General features: G+C 36.7%; 1 protein-coding gene across 4 annotated transcripts in view; it reads left to right on the plus strand.

Annotated features, from left to right (window-relative positions):
• Positions 1 to 15990, plus strand: part of Mlip (muscular LMNA interacting protein) — a 256970-nt gene that overhangs the window by 149394 nt on the left and 91586 nt on the right. For all 4 annotated transcript variants that reach the window (XM_005347604.2, XM_013346338.1, XM_026778907.1 and 1 more), the window contains one exon: positions 4546 to 4617. In XM_005347604.2, the coding sequence (XP_005347661.2) occupies positions 4546 to 4617 (72 nt within the window). The remainder of the gene's footprint in view (positions 1 to 4545; positions 4618 to 15990) is intronic.

Consider the following 15990-nt stretch of genomic DNA (forward strand, 5'->3'; position numbering starts at 1 on the left):
CAGCATTCTGCTCTGTTTACTCCTCCCTCCTGTTTTAACCTATCAGGGCAAGCAGCTTCTTTATTTAATTAACCAATGACCTTCCTCCATCAGGTTTGGGGGGATCGAACTCAGACCCTGTGAAATTCGCAGTCACTTTAGCCACTAAACCACATCTCTGGCCCTGCTGATGGTGATTCCTGTAATATAATTTAAGTTATGTCAAATGATATTCTCTAGAAGAGTTCAAATTTATACCAAAGAAGGAAATCAATGGGTTTTGCATAGCACCTGGAAGCCTTGCAATGCTGGAAAGAATTATGTTACAAATTAGAATAAAACTCCATGTTGAAATCAAAAAATATTAAGGACACTCAGAGAAAAGATGCTGAGTTTGAAAGCATCTTTTATGGAAATAATTACTTAGGTAGAATTTCTATTGTGAAGTGACACCATGACCATGACAACTCTTTTGTTTTATTTTTTATTGATTTTTATTGAGCTGTATATTTTTCTCTGCTCCCCATGACAACTCTTATAAAGGAAAACATTTAATTTGGGTGGCTTTCAGAGGTTTAGTCCATTATGATCATGGTGAGAAGCAAGGCAGCACACAGGCACACATGCTGCTGGAGAAGGAACTTAGAATTCTTACATCTTGAGCCAAAAGCAACAGGAAACAGTCTGTCTCACTGAGTGTGGCTTGAACATATATAGGACCTCAAAGTCTGCCTCCACAGTGACACACTTCCTCCAACAAAGCCATATCTTCTAATCATCCCACTCTCTTCAGGGGCCATTTTCTTTCAAACCACAACAAGCATGATTTTTCAGATTGAAAATCTGGGAAAGGCACATGGCTAAAATGAGCACCGAATGCCTCAGAGTAGTTACTCAATAGGCAATTGTTGAATAAATTCATTAGTTGAACTCTATATCTAATAATATTGACAAGATGTTCTAGTGTCTACCACATTGGAAGAACTTAGTACTTAGAGATTTCCATCTTTGATGTATGTCTTGCATAATGATAAAGATAATACATCTAGCAAAAATGACTCATGAAAGAATATAAAAATTCATCTCCACAGTTTAAAATGAGAACACAATTCTCTAAGATGAAATTGAATAGAAATAATACTCAAGTCTTGGATACATCATTTGACTGCAAATTTTCTTGATGAGTCTTCAGTTGCAGGGTTCTATAAATTTATGTAAATATTCATAAAGAAATTGCATTTCATTCTAAATCCTTACCCAGACACATTGCTGTCTAGAGGTGACAGCATTGAAGGATCAATGAAGACGCTAGGACTGTAAGTGACCTCAGGTATCCTCTAGAAATTGTTTCTCATGCGTAGGAGGGGGTGAAAGTACAGGATGCAGGGGAGCTGGGAGGCTTACAGAAGATTGAAATGCTGTTGCTTCTTATAGCAAAGAGTCATCTGGAGAAAAGAAAGTAGTAGCAGGTAAATAAGCAGAGTCTATTCCCTAATGAGAGAAGTGCTCAGATGCAGGGGTCTCTGTGTGTATGTTGTTGAATTTGCTTTTCTGTAGGAGAGGTTGGATATATGCATGAATAGACAGGAATCTGTGTATGCATGTAAATAAGTGCATTTGTTTGCATCTGAGTATGTGTAAGTGAGAGTTGTGATAGACAGGCTACAGTAGCTTCCTGACATCCTGGCCTTGGGTTGCTAATTTCACTATATCTAATATAATAGACAGAAAGGAAAAGAAGAAAACAGAACAGGAAACGGGAGTGTTTCTGACTTTCAACTGTGCACTGCTGTTCTTCCTCTATGTCACTAAAGCATTCATTCTCCCCAGTCCCTTCTTAGGAAAATGGATGTGCTAGATTCAGCCCCGTCAAACAAGTTTAACCAAGTTTATTATAATTACATCCCAAAAAAAATTCAAGTTTTTTTTGTTGCTAATTGAAAAAATTTTTCGTACAGTATGTTCTGATCACACATTTCCCCCTCTTCAACTCCTTGTAGATCCTCTTTACCTCCCTACCTACGCAACTCTACAGACCCTTTCTCTCTTTATTTAAAAAACATATAGGCAAACAAGAAACCAACTAACTAACAACCAAAAAACCCACAAGAAACAAAATCCACAAACCCGCAAAATCGGAAACCACAATATACAAGCAAAAGACCGATAAGACAAAAAATTTTCCTAAACAAAGAAATTTGAGACAACATAGCTACAAAAGTACCACTGGCTTTGTTTTGTGTTGGTCATCTACTGATGGGCATGGGCCCTACTCTAAAGTTTGTTTAATATACCTAGTGAGAGTCTATTGGAGAAAACACTCTTTAAAAGCAGATCTCAATTGCAGATAGCTTTTCGGTTATGGTTGGGAGCCTGTGTTCCTTTCCCCATCTTAGCCCTGTAACTATGTCTAGCTCGAACCCGTATAGGCCCTGTACCTGCTTCTACAGGCTTTTTGAGTTCCTATGTATAGCAGTTCTGTCGTGTCTGGAGTATCCTGTTTCCTTGGAGTCATCCATCCCATCTAGCTCTTAGAATCTTTTCACTTGTTCCGTATAGTTTCGTGAACCTTAAGAGGAAGGATTTGATGAAGAACTCCCACTTAGCACTGAGTATTCCAAAATCTTTGTCTCTGTATGTTGCCCAGTTATGGGTGTCTGTATTGGTTCCCATCCACTGCAAGAGACAACATCTCTGACAATGGCGGAGTGAACCACTAAGCAGAATGCCACTATAAGTCATTTTATTGCTGTGTTTCTTTAGCAGAGCACTAGTATTTGGTGTTCCTCTAGGACCATGGCTTACAGTCCAAAGTTTGTGGCCTTAAATCTAATCAGACACTCATCGATTGTTCCCACAATGTTTGTGCTATGATTGCAGCAGTATATCTTGTAGGCAGATCACCATTTTAATTCATAGGGTTGGTTGCTGGGTTGTGATGGTTACCATTCTCCGTGGTGTGCTGAATACTTTCTAGTACTATAAACACTTTTCAGTAGAGGTGAAGGCTCTAGATAGGCAACAGATCAAATTTCTGTATTCAAGGAGATGAGTAAGTGCTGTCATCAGCAATAGGATGACATAAATCACCAGTTTGAGAAGAGCAACCAATAGCTGTGGCATTAGCCTGGGATGTTTGGGGCTTCTTATAGGGGCCTTTTGGTCAATGACTCAACAAGATGTAACTCATTCCTGGCACTGGAGGTTTATCTTTGTGGTAAAGATATCTAGTTGGGGCGATGTCTCCCCATTATTTACTTACTCTACTTAGATTTCTTTCTCATATAGATATATAAAGAAGACTTTCCCATAGTAGGTTTGCATATGGCCTCTCAAATAGCCCTTAGTTGTAGATGGAAGTTGGGCACCACTTAGTGCTAATTGCCCCTCCCATATTCCCTCACTCACTCCTTTCTTCCATCCCCCTTCCCAATTAATCCTCACACTATAGTCTTTTACCTCTCTGTAATTATATGTTCTATTTCCTCTTAGATTTTATCTTTTGACAACCCCAGTTTTCATTGGTTAACACTTTCTTTTGCTTTTTAAGGAGCTAAGGTTTGGAGTGCTGTGCCATTTCCCTGATGGCTGTGAGCCACTGAGAAGCTGCCTCAGGCAGGGAATTGGGTATAATAGGAGTCTTGAAATTAGCTAATCAACTCAAGACCCAAAATAATACCAAACCAGGGCTTTTAATATTGGATTTTATCTTATCTAAATTTCTACAGCTTCATTGATCTTTAGGCTCTCCCAAGCAACTCACATAGCTCTGTTTGACTTAAAACTCAGGATGTTTTTAATTTCCTTTGTTAATGTAGCTGCAATAGAAAACAGAAGGTTTGATAGTATGAAAAGTGAGATTAGGACCATGAGATTTGGTTTTATTTCAACTATGGTGTCAAATTTCAGATATTGCATAGTTATTGGGCAAACTGCTGTGTTAAAAACTGCTGTTAGACAGGTATACAGCTCTATCCAACAATTCCACCAATTGGGAGGGGGAAGCAGGAAGATCATGAATTTCAGGCCAGCTTGGGCTATATATGGAGGTCAAGCCTATCTTTGGCTATGTAGAGAGACCTTGCCTAAAAAATTCAACTTAAACCAACTTAAAACTGTTAGTAAATTTTGAGTAGTAAAATCTCATTTTTATGAATGATGCAAATATGTATCAGGAATGCAATTAAATTTATAGGCATATTTACCAATAATGGCTATATATTAGCCTAAGAATCCAACTCCTAAATCATTATAGAATTATAATTCTCTGATATAATGCAGTTACTGGGAAATTTGTCTAGAAATTTGTAGGAATGGATAATTTAAGTTATAAAACTAAACAATATGTAAACTGTTCAGGATCTGTAAGCTAACATGTTATCATGTGTTTCTTATCAATCTAACAAAATATTAATGTGATGGACTAATTTCTTTTCAAAAACAAGTTGCGGACAATAACCCCTCTTTTCACCTAATGTGTCATTTAACTTGATAGAAGTACCTACAGTTATGTCATATTCTTCTCCTTTTTCACCTCTACTTTTGCTTTTTGATTACCCATTGTAGCAATACAAGACCAAGTCAAGCTACAAGGCTTTTGCAGCAATCCCTACAAACACATTGCTCTTGGAACAGAAGGTCAGTGTTGGCTTTGAAACAGTGATTTTTATGTTTCTAGCATCTAGTATAGTTTTGTTCTATGTATCCAATTTCTAATGGGAAAATGCATGTTTTTACTAAAAGAAAAACTGCTCCTAGATTAGGATACTGGGACAAAAGCATCGTGGTCATGATGACTGACATCCTTTGCATCACATATGATCTCAGATGTCTTGTCCACTGTCAAGAAGACTTGGAGTTTTGATTTAGAATTCACTAGAACTTCCTTCTTTGGAAATTTAAAATCTGTTATGTTTGGGCATTTTTTCCTCTGTTTGCATAAATCAAAGTCAAGGTGAAATGAGATATGTGCACAACTACCTGCCACAGTCATTGATTGGTCAAGATTTGATTAATATCAACTTCATTTATTATGTTATAAACTTACCCAGATATAATATTCAAGTGTCTACTGTAGCAACATAGACTCTACCACCAGCTAAAGCTCTTCATCCATTCCTGTTAACCACTTGTTCTATCTCTACACCCTACTGAGTAACAGGGAGATTAGAGATCACCCCTAGTGATTTAAAAAAAAAAACCGTAGCTTTCGTATGAATCTAGGTAGCTTTGCTTTGCTTTTAAACATCACCAATTATAAAATGACATAATGATATGTATATTTTAATACATTAATCACATATCACATATGTGCCAACAAAATTACATGAAGGATTCACATCAGAATCAAATTGTTAACCAAGTGTGAAAAATTATTGATGTCATATGTTATTTTATGGTGGTTTATTTAGGATATTTAGCAGTTATTGCATTAAGTCTATTTTCTTTTACAAGGTTAATGATAGTGCTTCAAATACTGTTGCCGCCATTTGTCAAATATTAATTGTTTGTCAGCCAGGTGATATTCTGATATAAACAGGTTTATGAATCTGCATTCTTAGTCTCTTAGCATGACCCAGAAAATGAAAACCTTTGTAAGACGTCTAAAAAATAGGAGCTATGAGCCAGGGGGTGCACACTTTTAATTCCAGCACTTGGGAGGCAAAGGCAGGTAGATCTCTATGAGTTTGAAGCAGACTGGTCCACAAAGTGAGTTCCAGTTCAGCCAGAGCTGTAATACAGAGAAACCCTGTTTTGAACCCCCCCCCCCCGCCCAACCCAAACAAAACACAACAAAAACAGCAGAAAACATCCCCAAACAAACCATACCAAAACAACAACAACAACAACAACAACAACAACAACAACAACAACAACAACTACAGTAGGAACTATGTGGGAAATGCTTAGCATCATAAGGTCAATATTAAGTAGGTGATATTTCCTATAGATTGTGTCTCTGTTAATAATTCCAAACCATCCACATGTGGTCAAAAGTTCCATATGTACAAATGCATAGATCTGCCTGGCCATCTGCTGGAGAAACATCTGAGAGTTGGTCTCTAGCTCCTTTCCTGACTTTCTACCTTTTATAGTTTAAGAAAAGTTAAAATAAGATTAAAGTCTTAGAAGTGCATGGGAGGCAATTCTTCTCAGTTGCATCTTATGTCACTGTCTGGGGCTGTCATTGTGAGTCATGGGGCAGTGTTTATAGGGATACAGAAACTCTGCCAGTTTCAGATTTTTAAAGAAATCTGAACACAAGTGTCTGCCATCAGAGATCTGGGAGACATTGTCCCTTGCAGTGAGGCGAAGAAGACATGCAGCTTGCTGTGTCCTTTAACTCTGACACACTCCCTTGGAGAAGGAGGGGCTGCCTTCTCCTGTGTTAGTAACATTCTGTGCAGAAAACCGATAGTTAATGCTTCCTGGTACTGTGTGAGACATGGCTCCAAGTCATGTTTATTTTAGAACCTCTGACTTTCTAGCTTTCTTATCTCTGAATGAACTATTTTATAGAGGATATAATATCTGTTGGATATTAAAGAAAAAAATTCATTAACTTCCAGCTTTATCAAAAACCTATATAACAAAGGCGTGTGGGGATATTGATACATATTCAATCAGTGCAGTTCATATGAGATAAATCTTGTGTTTTTTTTATTTTAAATATAAAATTATATAAGAAAATTAGTATTTTTAACTTGGTACAATAAGATGTACATGTTGTGACACATGATTTAAAATAATGCTTCTCTAAGGAGGAGTACTCAAGAGGCTGGGATTAAAGGCATGTACCTGGACAATGATTTTTTTCATTTTCAGATCATTTATAATTCTACATTTTGAAAAATTGACACCAGTGATCCCTAGGATTTATTTATACAATACCACCAATCTTCCTCCCTTTAGACAAAAGGGTCTCCCATGAACAACAACAAAACCTCCAGAGTACACCCTCTATAGTAGTCACTTGTCCCTTCTGATTTTCATGTGCAAGGGATCTAATATCTTGGAGACAAAAAGGACCTTAACAAAGAATAAAAAAATGAGATAGTTTTCTCTGAGTCTTTCTCCAATATTGTCATGCTCAGAGATGGAGCCCACCAGGTCATATATAAGCACCAAATAATTGCATTGCTGGAACAGGAGAAAAATGGAGCAGGGAAATTGTAACTTTACATACTTTTTAATTATTTTTTCTTATTGTGTGTTTTAAACCAGACAATTATTTTTAAATAATAATTAAATCCCCTTGCTTTTCTTTTCTATTTTTTCTCTTTTTCCTTCTCCTTTGTGACTTTCCTTCTTGTCAATGGAGACTTAACTCAGGGTCTCATGATTGTTAGACAGTGTCCGACCAAAGGACATCTTCCGTACAACAAACATTTCCTGTGAAGTTATGTTCATTTCCAACAACATCTAAGATGATAGTGCATTGCTTTTTTCAGTGTTGTAGTTAAGAAATAAATCTGTTAATTTATTTCTTTGAACCCAACTATTTAGACAGCCTAACTCATGACATTGAAGTCAAAGAATTTACTTCTTAATTGAGTGAGAAAATTAAGAATGTAACATTTAAAAACTCATTTATTTTGGTTGGGGTGAGGCTTACAAGATGCTTTTCCTCTTTGTGTTAGAACATTGACTGCCTTGAGCACATGCAGGACTTGTGCATGAAATCTCAGATGCTTTGAGTTCACGAGAGCAACAGCTCTGTCTCGTCCAGAAGACATTGTGTGCCATGGTCCTTCCTGACCTCTGGCTCTCACAATATTGCCTCTCCCTCCAATGCAATGATCCCTGATCCCCAGAGTTGTCTCACTTTGGCTAAGCACTTTGAAGATATTTATTCTCTTTGACCAGTTGTAAGGTTTTGTGTACACTTCTGTTCACTGCACAGCAAAATTTAGATAATGAGGACAATTAGGCACTGTGTACATTTAGCAGAATAATAATAGTAGGTATCGCAGGGCCATGATCTCCAAAACCATGAGTTCTTGGCCAAATTTACAGCAACGTGCGTCGGTTTCTTCCCATAGAGTGGGGCTTAAATCCAATCAGAAAGTCATTGGCTACCCTCATAACAGTCATGCCAATATTGCTCCCTTGGAGATATCATCTCATATCAGAAATTATGTTCTTATAGCTCCCAGAGTTAATAGCCATGTAAGACTGTTGATGATCTGCCTCTCTTGAAGCCTAGACACTACTGTCTAGTATTTTGAAAGCTATCTAACAGGGAAGAAACTTTCTTTTTAGTATCAACTTAATTTCGTAATGTCCTGTGACCAGCAGGGTAGTATCTTCAGCAACAGGGTCTTACCTTCAAGCTCTGGAGGATGGCCAAGAGCAATTGACATCGCCTGCATTGTTTGGGTGGTCTCTGGCACTCCTCTAACTAACAACCCTAGGGAAGGTATCCCATACCCTGGCACCTTTTTATTTAAACCTATAACTTCTGGGGTGAATATTATTCTCTGTACAGGATAATTTCAATTAAAAAATTTCAAATATATATATTTTATAATATATATTATATAATATATATACATACTTACATACACACACACACACACACACACACACACACATATATATATACAACTTACAGAATGGAATATTTTCAATCATGGAAGTTTGTCTCAATTTCTTGTCGTCACATAGAACACAGCTGGAAGGCTGATCTGGGAGAATCATTACAACATTGTTTGGGAGCTACACTGTGAGTTGCCTTGACAACAGAACACACATATATAACTCAAGTCTTACATGCTTCAGTAGCTAACCCTCTCTCAAGATAATTATATGCACAGTAGATTTTTATGCCTAGCATATTGTGTAATTAGCAAATAGAATTATTTTTGGAAAATAAAGTTATTTTAAAAACAAGATTTTCAGCAAATTAGAACTCAGCCATCTTTTGTAGTGAGATGCTAAGCTATCAGTAAATTATGGGATTAGTTTCAGCTCCATTACTTCTGGATGAAACCCATTTTCATTCAGTTTTGAAAGGACACATTTTGTTGGCAGGCAACATAAGGTTTCTTAACTTGTCTCATCAAAACTTAAATTTATACCCTATTCCATTTCTAGCATTTTCCCCATAAGCATTTATGAAAGAAGTGTTTTTAGCTCAATCTTCTACCATGATTAAATGGAAAAAGATAAGTGTGAGATACTATATTTTAATGAGGCAACTCCAACCTCTTTGGTTTAAGCACCTGTCAGTAATCACTTTCTCTCTGACAGACATTATCATGGGATACCATGATCTATAGAACAGGTTAAGAATGACATCTCTAGACAAGTGACTTTGTTATAGACATTAACTTTAGTCACAGTGTGTGCTATTGTCTATTTCAGAAAGTGTTTGAGATATTTCCAGTTTTTTAATCACTTAAGTCTGAGAGCAATAAGTAAAATTGTTGTAACATACTAATAATCAAAATTAATAAATCATCAATTTTTACTATGGAATTGCTTTAAGGAAATAAAAAGGGTAGACTTATCATATGATGTAAATTATATGCAGTTTATTGTGTTATAAGAGAATAATGTTTTCTACAGAAAGATACTTTTTTTCCTTGAAGGAAGCTCATATTGTCTATTCTTGACTTTCTAAGTATCTATAAGGATAGCATCTTTGTCTAGTGTTAGATACAATTTTCCCAATAAATGCTATTACTATGTTCCATTTTAAAGACACATTGAATTTATAAAAATTTGTTTCTTTGCCAGATTCCACAGCAGTTCAATTTTATATAAATGAAGTAAAATTATAGGAATAGTTGTTCAAATGTAAAGTTAAAATATTTTACCATAGCAAAAGGGTACAAAATAGTTATTCTGAAGATCACAATGGAAGCATGGATAAAAATAGAAAGGCAGAGATTTAGTTTGGCCCATTGTCAAATCAATTTACCTTACATTGTTTAATATTTTAAAGGATGGGTAGCAATTACAACCCGATTAATATAATTTTTTAGTCAATGTTTTTAAGAATTCTGTGGTTCAAAAAATAATCTGATTGTTAATTTAGGATGTGACCTGTACTACAGAGACATCTGTTGGTGGAGACCCAAAATAACCACACAGAAACTGCATTATTTGCAATATTGCTTGGTCAGTGACTCTAGTGTATTCCTAGCTAGCTCTTACATCTTGAATTAACCCATTTCTATTAATCTGTGGATCGCCATGTGGTTGTGGCCTACCGGTAAGGTTCTGTCCAGGATCTGGTGAATGTCTTTTGCCATAGCTACATGACTTCTCTTTTCCTCTGCCTACTCTCTCCTCCTCTATCTGCTTGGAATTCTCACCTTGCCCTATTCTGCCAAACCACTGGCTGAAACAGCTTTATTCTTTAACCAATAAAAGCAGCGCATAGACAAAAGGACTTCCCACACCTGACATCATTTGTTTTCCTGTTTTTGTTTGTTTGTTTTTCACACTGACGTGCATGACTTTATTTTTTATTTTTAATTAATTAATTTATTTTCAAATACTATCTTTTCTCATTTTACTCACCAATCCCAGATTTGGATATGGTGTAGGTGGAATAAAGTCAGGTGGACACAAGAGACTGTGTTGATGTGCAGGATGTGCATCCACATTCAAGTTTGGAGTTTGGGAATAGAGCTGGTTTTGTTGAGGGTGCATGGTGGGAAGGTTCAGGTAGACTCACCTGGCTAAACCCTGGAGAAGAATATGCAGGATCTGTCTGAGTGGAAAGGTGGATGCAGTGTGGGAGGGTCCTGTTAGCAGGAGGCAGGCTGAGAAGTCCTGGAGGAAGCTTAGAGATTGGTTGTTGTATAGGCAGTGTTGATAGGATTAGACTAAGGCACTTGATGTAGCACAAGGGCTGGATCTTGGAAGCTGGAGAAGGTGCATAGAGAAAGTATCAGGAGGATTCATTTGGCTAAACCTTGGGGAAGGATCTATAGAGTTCGGCTGGGTGGTAGGACAGAATAAGATCTATCTACTGTACTTTCATTCAATAGTCACAAAAAAACCTTCTGCTAGAAGGGATTATTTTAGATTTTGTGACCTTTATCAACTGGACAAGACAGTTGTGATAGTTTCTGTATTGAAAACTTGAGGATATGATGCTATCTTTATTACCGTCATAACTCACCAAAGAATTTGGCAATCAGCAAAGTCTCATAAAGTCCCCCAAAGCAGCACAACTAGGGTGTGTAATTGACCTTCAGCTCAGACTCCATCCAGTGTTTCTCAGGCTTGTTCTGATCCATTCCCAGCAATAAGAGCAAGCATGTTCACTGAAATACTGAGCAAGTGGTAATGAGTTTGGATTCTTTTCTGTAATACTTTTTTTGTTAGTTGCTAGAATATATTTATATTCTCATAAAATGAGAATGACATAATATTTTATTTTTATGAGAAAATATTAAAGGGAATTGCTAGCAATTTAACTTTGAGAAGAACTGAATAAGCCAAGGCTCACAAACAGCCCTATTCCTTGTGATGCTGAGAGAGGTGGAGGGATATTATAGGGAGAGGAGCACCGATTTAGGGAAGGGCCATTCTTCAGTGCTCTTATTGAAAGGAAAGTCAGGTGTGAATCCTCCTGCAAGGAAGCTTTGAGGTACTGAGTTTGAGACTAGTGGTAAGTTTGTAAAACCTAAAAATGCAAACAAGACAATAAAAAATAAAGCACAACTACCTTCTGTGTGGGCAGAACAGATCAAATCCACTAAATCTTCCAGAACTAAAGACACCAAGAGAGAGCTCCTCAGATTGAATAGTTCATAAACACATCACATGACAAAAATATACTTTTTTGGGGGGGGTTGGTTTTCCAAGACAGGGTTTCTTTATAGTTTTTGGAGCTGTCCTGTAACTAGCTCTTGTAGACCAGGCTGGCCTTGAACTCACAGAGATCCTTCTGCCTCTGCCTCTTGAGTGCTGAGATTAAAGGCCTGTGCCACCACTACCAGTCTGGGAATATACTTTTAATGGTCCCAGTTCTTTAAACTGTGGTTGTATATTTCCCATGCTCCTTTGGCTTTTGCTAATGGAGGCTTAAGTATGTTTAATAAAATATTGTATCAGGGAATAAAAATGATATTTTATGGCTATTAGGAGTGAGTCAAGATGATACATTTGACAAACTACTCATTATAGTCAATTAACAGAAATAAATTTTAGTAAAATTTTAGCACATTTTGGCCCCCAAGCCCTTCTATTTAACATAGAATGGGCAATGAGACGATTCAAAATCATAGGCTTTCTTGCCAATGTTCATTGTCTTTTATAGCTTTAGGAGATCATTTTGACATTCATTAGTTGTAGTTCAATATTTCAAGTAACATAAGAATTATGTTTGCCTGTAGTAATTTTTTATAGACCAAACTATTGACTTCATTTTGTTTGGGCTGAAAAGAGTTATTTCATGAGTGTTGATCACATGCTACAGCCTTTGATGGCAAAGGAGTTGAATAGTAATATGTAATGAACATTTGTTGGTTAAAACAGTTTAAATCTCTTCTCCATAGTATTTTACTGCGAAAACTGTGATAATATTCTTTATCTGATGCATTTATCTATTAATTCTATTTCTTCCTCAGTTTGTTCTTCAATCTAATCTAAATATCTTTATTGATCCACTGACCCCAATGGAACAAAAGGCCTAGTAGACTAGAGTACAATTGAAAAAATAAGGCACACATATGCATCAGAAGGTTCAAGATTAATGTTGGGAAGTCTGCTGTTGCTTTTATACTTTAATTAATTAAGGCTAAGTTTCTCAATCAAATTCAGAGGTCTCCAGTATTGCTAGAGAGTTTGCTTTGTGAGTTCTTTGTCTCCACCTCCTAAAACTGGAAATACAGGGGACCTCTAGGCTCCCCCTGCATTTCTGTGGGTTTTAGGGATCTAAATCTGGTTCTCATACATGAGTGGCAAGCATTTAACTGCTGAGCCATCATCTCATGATTCAGTTTTCTTTCATTTTTTTAAAAACTTGTGTCAATTTTATTGAAACCAATCAGATATTTTATGCCCTTCTCAGAAACAGAATATAATGGCAATTGCCGGGATCAATACAGATGTAGTTTCTAGGACACAATAAAGTTTGCAAGCTACACAGAGTACACAAGATTAATTTCTAAGACCATCAGTATTCTTAAGATATGCAAAATGTATTCCTAACCAGGAAATGAATAAATTTTGGACCGTTGTGATGTCAAGAAAAGACATTTGGGTCTTCACAATGAAGAAAAATTTCTATGCGAACTGAGATGTAGAGCAAGTCAATACCGCAAAATATAAAAGAGACAAAGTTCAAGGAGCACAAGTGATTCTTTGTGGCTAAAGAGTGACAGTAAGAAGTACATGGAAAATCATTGCTGGGAAGGGGAACAGAGCTATAAAACAGCTTTCCTGCTGTGCTTAGCCTTCTATGCAGAGTCTGGATAAAATTTCTTGTATCTCTTCTCTCTATGACTTACTATAATGAAGATCGTGTGTAGTCTAATACTCCAAATATATTCAATATTATATGTGGCTTGTCATCTGGTAAGTTGGGAGAACCTCCAGTGTCTAACTGTAACTTGCCTTTCCTTTACATACACATAGATGTGACCCATTAGCCAGATAACCCCTCTTCTCAAAAGACCAGGTGCTATTCCCACTTATGCCTTAGAAGAAGCTTTCAGTTCCATTGGGATTATTTCAATAATTGAATCACATGCCTCTGTGGAATCAGGTGACACAGCGTCCTCTTGATATTGCAGTCAGCAATGAAGGACTTCAGTGTAACTCTTCCTTTTATTTTATGGCATCCTTCTCTGGACTGTGGCTACCTGTGATCATGCACATTATATGTACAGCACTGTGGTGGTATCTGTCTAGTACGACATTGTGTACTCTGCTATTTTCCTAACTTAAAAGGGAGTTCTCTCTTACCTACAGGGTGACTAGCTGATGGGAAGCGCCATGTTGGGGAAATTAAACTGAGTTAACTTTTTATAAAAATCTCTGTTCCCGCCTCACTATTTCTCATGACTAATCATAATTTTAGGAAAAAAGAAAAAGAATAATTACTGTAAAGGCGACTCTTGCCATAATTAGTTTTCCAAATTTTGCTTGGCGATGCAGAGAAGCAAAGTTGGAAAACAAAAGTTTTCAGACAATCATTCCTATGGAAGGACTGCTGAGAGTGGGGGGAACAATCTTCTCCAAGGAAGAGCAAGCAACTAGTTATCCAATACCAAATGGTCAGCCCTGAAAACACAAAGACAAGTGACATGATACGACCGGGCAGGTTGTATTTAGAAGCAAATATGTATATACATATATGCATGTAACAACTTGAGTTTGAAACAGAACAAGGATGGGTGTTGGGAGGGTTTAAAGGAAGCAAGGGAAGATTCTAATTATACTAGAATCTCAAAATTTAAAAGTAAACTATTAAATTAAGAAATGATGAAACTTATCTTTCATCACTATTTGTCTGAACTCAGTATGTTCCATGCTCAAATCCTAATTCTACCAGATGTGGTACCTACTAGTGAAGATGAATAGTTTTAGATCTGTGTAATCCCTTAATCTGTTAAAAACAAACAAACAAACAAGCAAACAAGGTTCTGATGAATAGTGAGTCCTGTGGTTCTATGACTGATGAGAAACTTTGGAGTCAGGATATGAGAGCATCAGAATAACAGTGAAGATATAGGGACTGGGAAGTGAATGCAGATGAGGAGACAGGGTAGCTTTTTATCTAAATGTTCTACAATCCATTCCAGTAGAGAACTGTCTTTTTTGTCTGTTTATAAACCTACCATGACACATATAGGTGCAAGTGATCATTTTTTCTGTTGAAAGATACTGCCTAAAGAGATCAGACATTTGTTCTAATTACTTTGCTAATTATATTTTATAACCTTTTATAATTGCCTTCAAACTCATTCCACATATTTTTGAATGACTTTAATGATAATAAATTGTCAAGCTTTGAAAGTGGATTAGGACTAGATATCTTGAAAAATTCCCTGTAGCAAAAACTGTAGGAGTCAGTGATAAAAATTTGGAAGATGAATAGGTATAAAGGGGTAAAGGAGATTATGAAGTAGGGAATGTTAAAGGAGAAGAAAGGAAAAAGCAGAGAATTCTGAGAGACAGAAATAATACTAACAACTTTTTGAAAAAGTTATTTGAAAACTTCCTGCAGAGGCTTCTGTATACATCCATAAAAGAATTAAAATGGATCAAATCTCTTTTTATCAGGGCAACAGTACTGCTACAGACAGCATAGGCTAACAAAATATGAAAACAATAGAAGTTTTGGTCATTGAGGTTCCAAAGACCTCCAAACCTTAAGGGCTATTGCCTGTGCTGTTGATTACTCTCTAGTGCTTGAAGGTATGAAGATATGATCCTCTTGCTGAAGGCATCACACACTAGAGCATAAAGAAATTAAGCTTTTACTAATATAGGAGCTTCATTCCTGCTGGACAACTTTCATAGTTCTGAAAGGTGCTATGCATATCAATGGAAGTGAAAAGTAATCATCAGTCTTAGCCAACTGTGGACCTTGTGAGATACAATGATGATTGGCCAGATAAATTATGCTCATAGTGCAATAGTGGCACAAATGTCATAGGAGTAACCAACTACTTTCTAGTTGGATTTAATACTTGCTCCACAACATGTTACCCATATCTGATACTATTACTGGGTCAAGAACTTTAGGCTAGAGAAATCATAGACCATAGAAGAGAACTTATTACTGTTATTGGGCTAGATAGACATAATATTAAGTCAATTCCTAATGATTTATCAGTGTAAATTAATGGGTCTCTCAACCCTCATCAGAGAAATTTCTATTTTCAATAGATGGCCAAGGTGTAGAGAATAGGAGAATTCAGAATGTACAATCTTAAAAGGGACATATGCTCTTTCCTTCCTCCCTCCCTGCCTCCTGCCTCTGCTCCCTTCTGTCCTCCATCCCTCCCTCTCTCCCTCTCTCCCTCTCTCCCTCTCTCCCTC

Source organism: Microtus ochrogaster, chromosome 5 (assembly GCF_000317375.1).
Source record: "Microtus ochrogaster isolate Prairie Vole_2 chromosome 5, MicOch1.0, whole genome shotgun sequence".
NCBI classification, from domain to species: Eukaryota; Metazoa; Chordata; class Mammalia; order Rodentia; family Cricetidae; genus Microtus; species Microtus ochrogaster.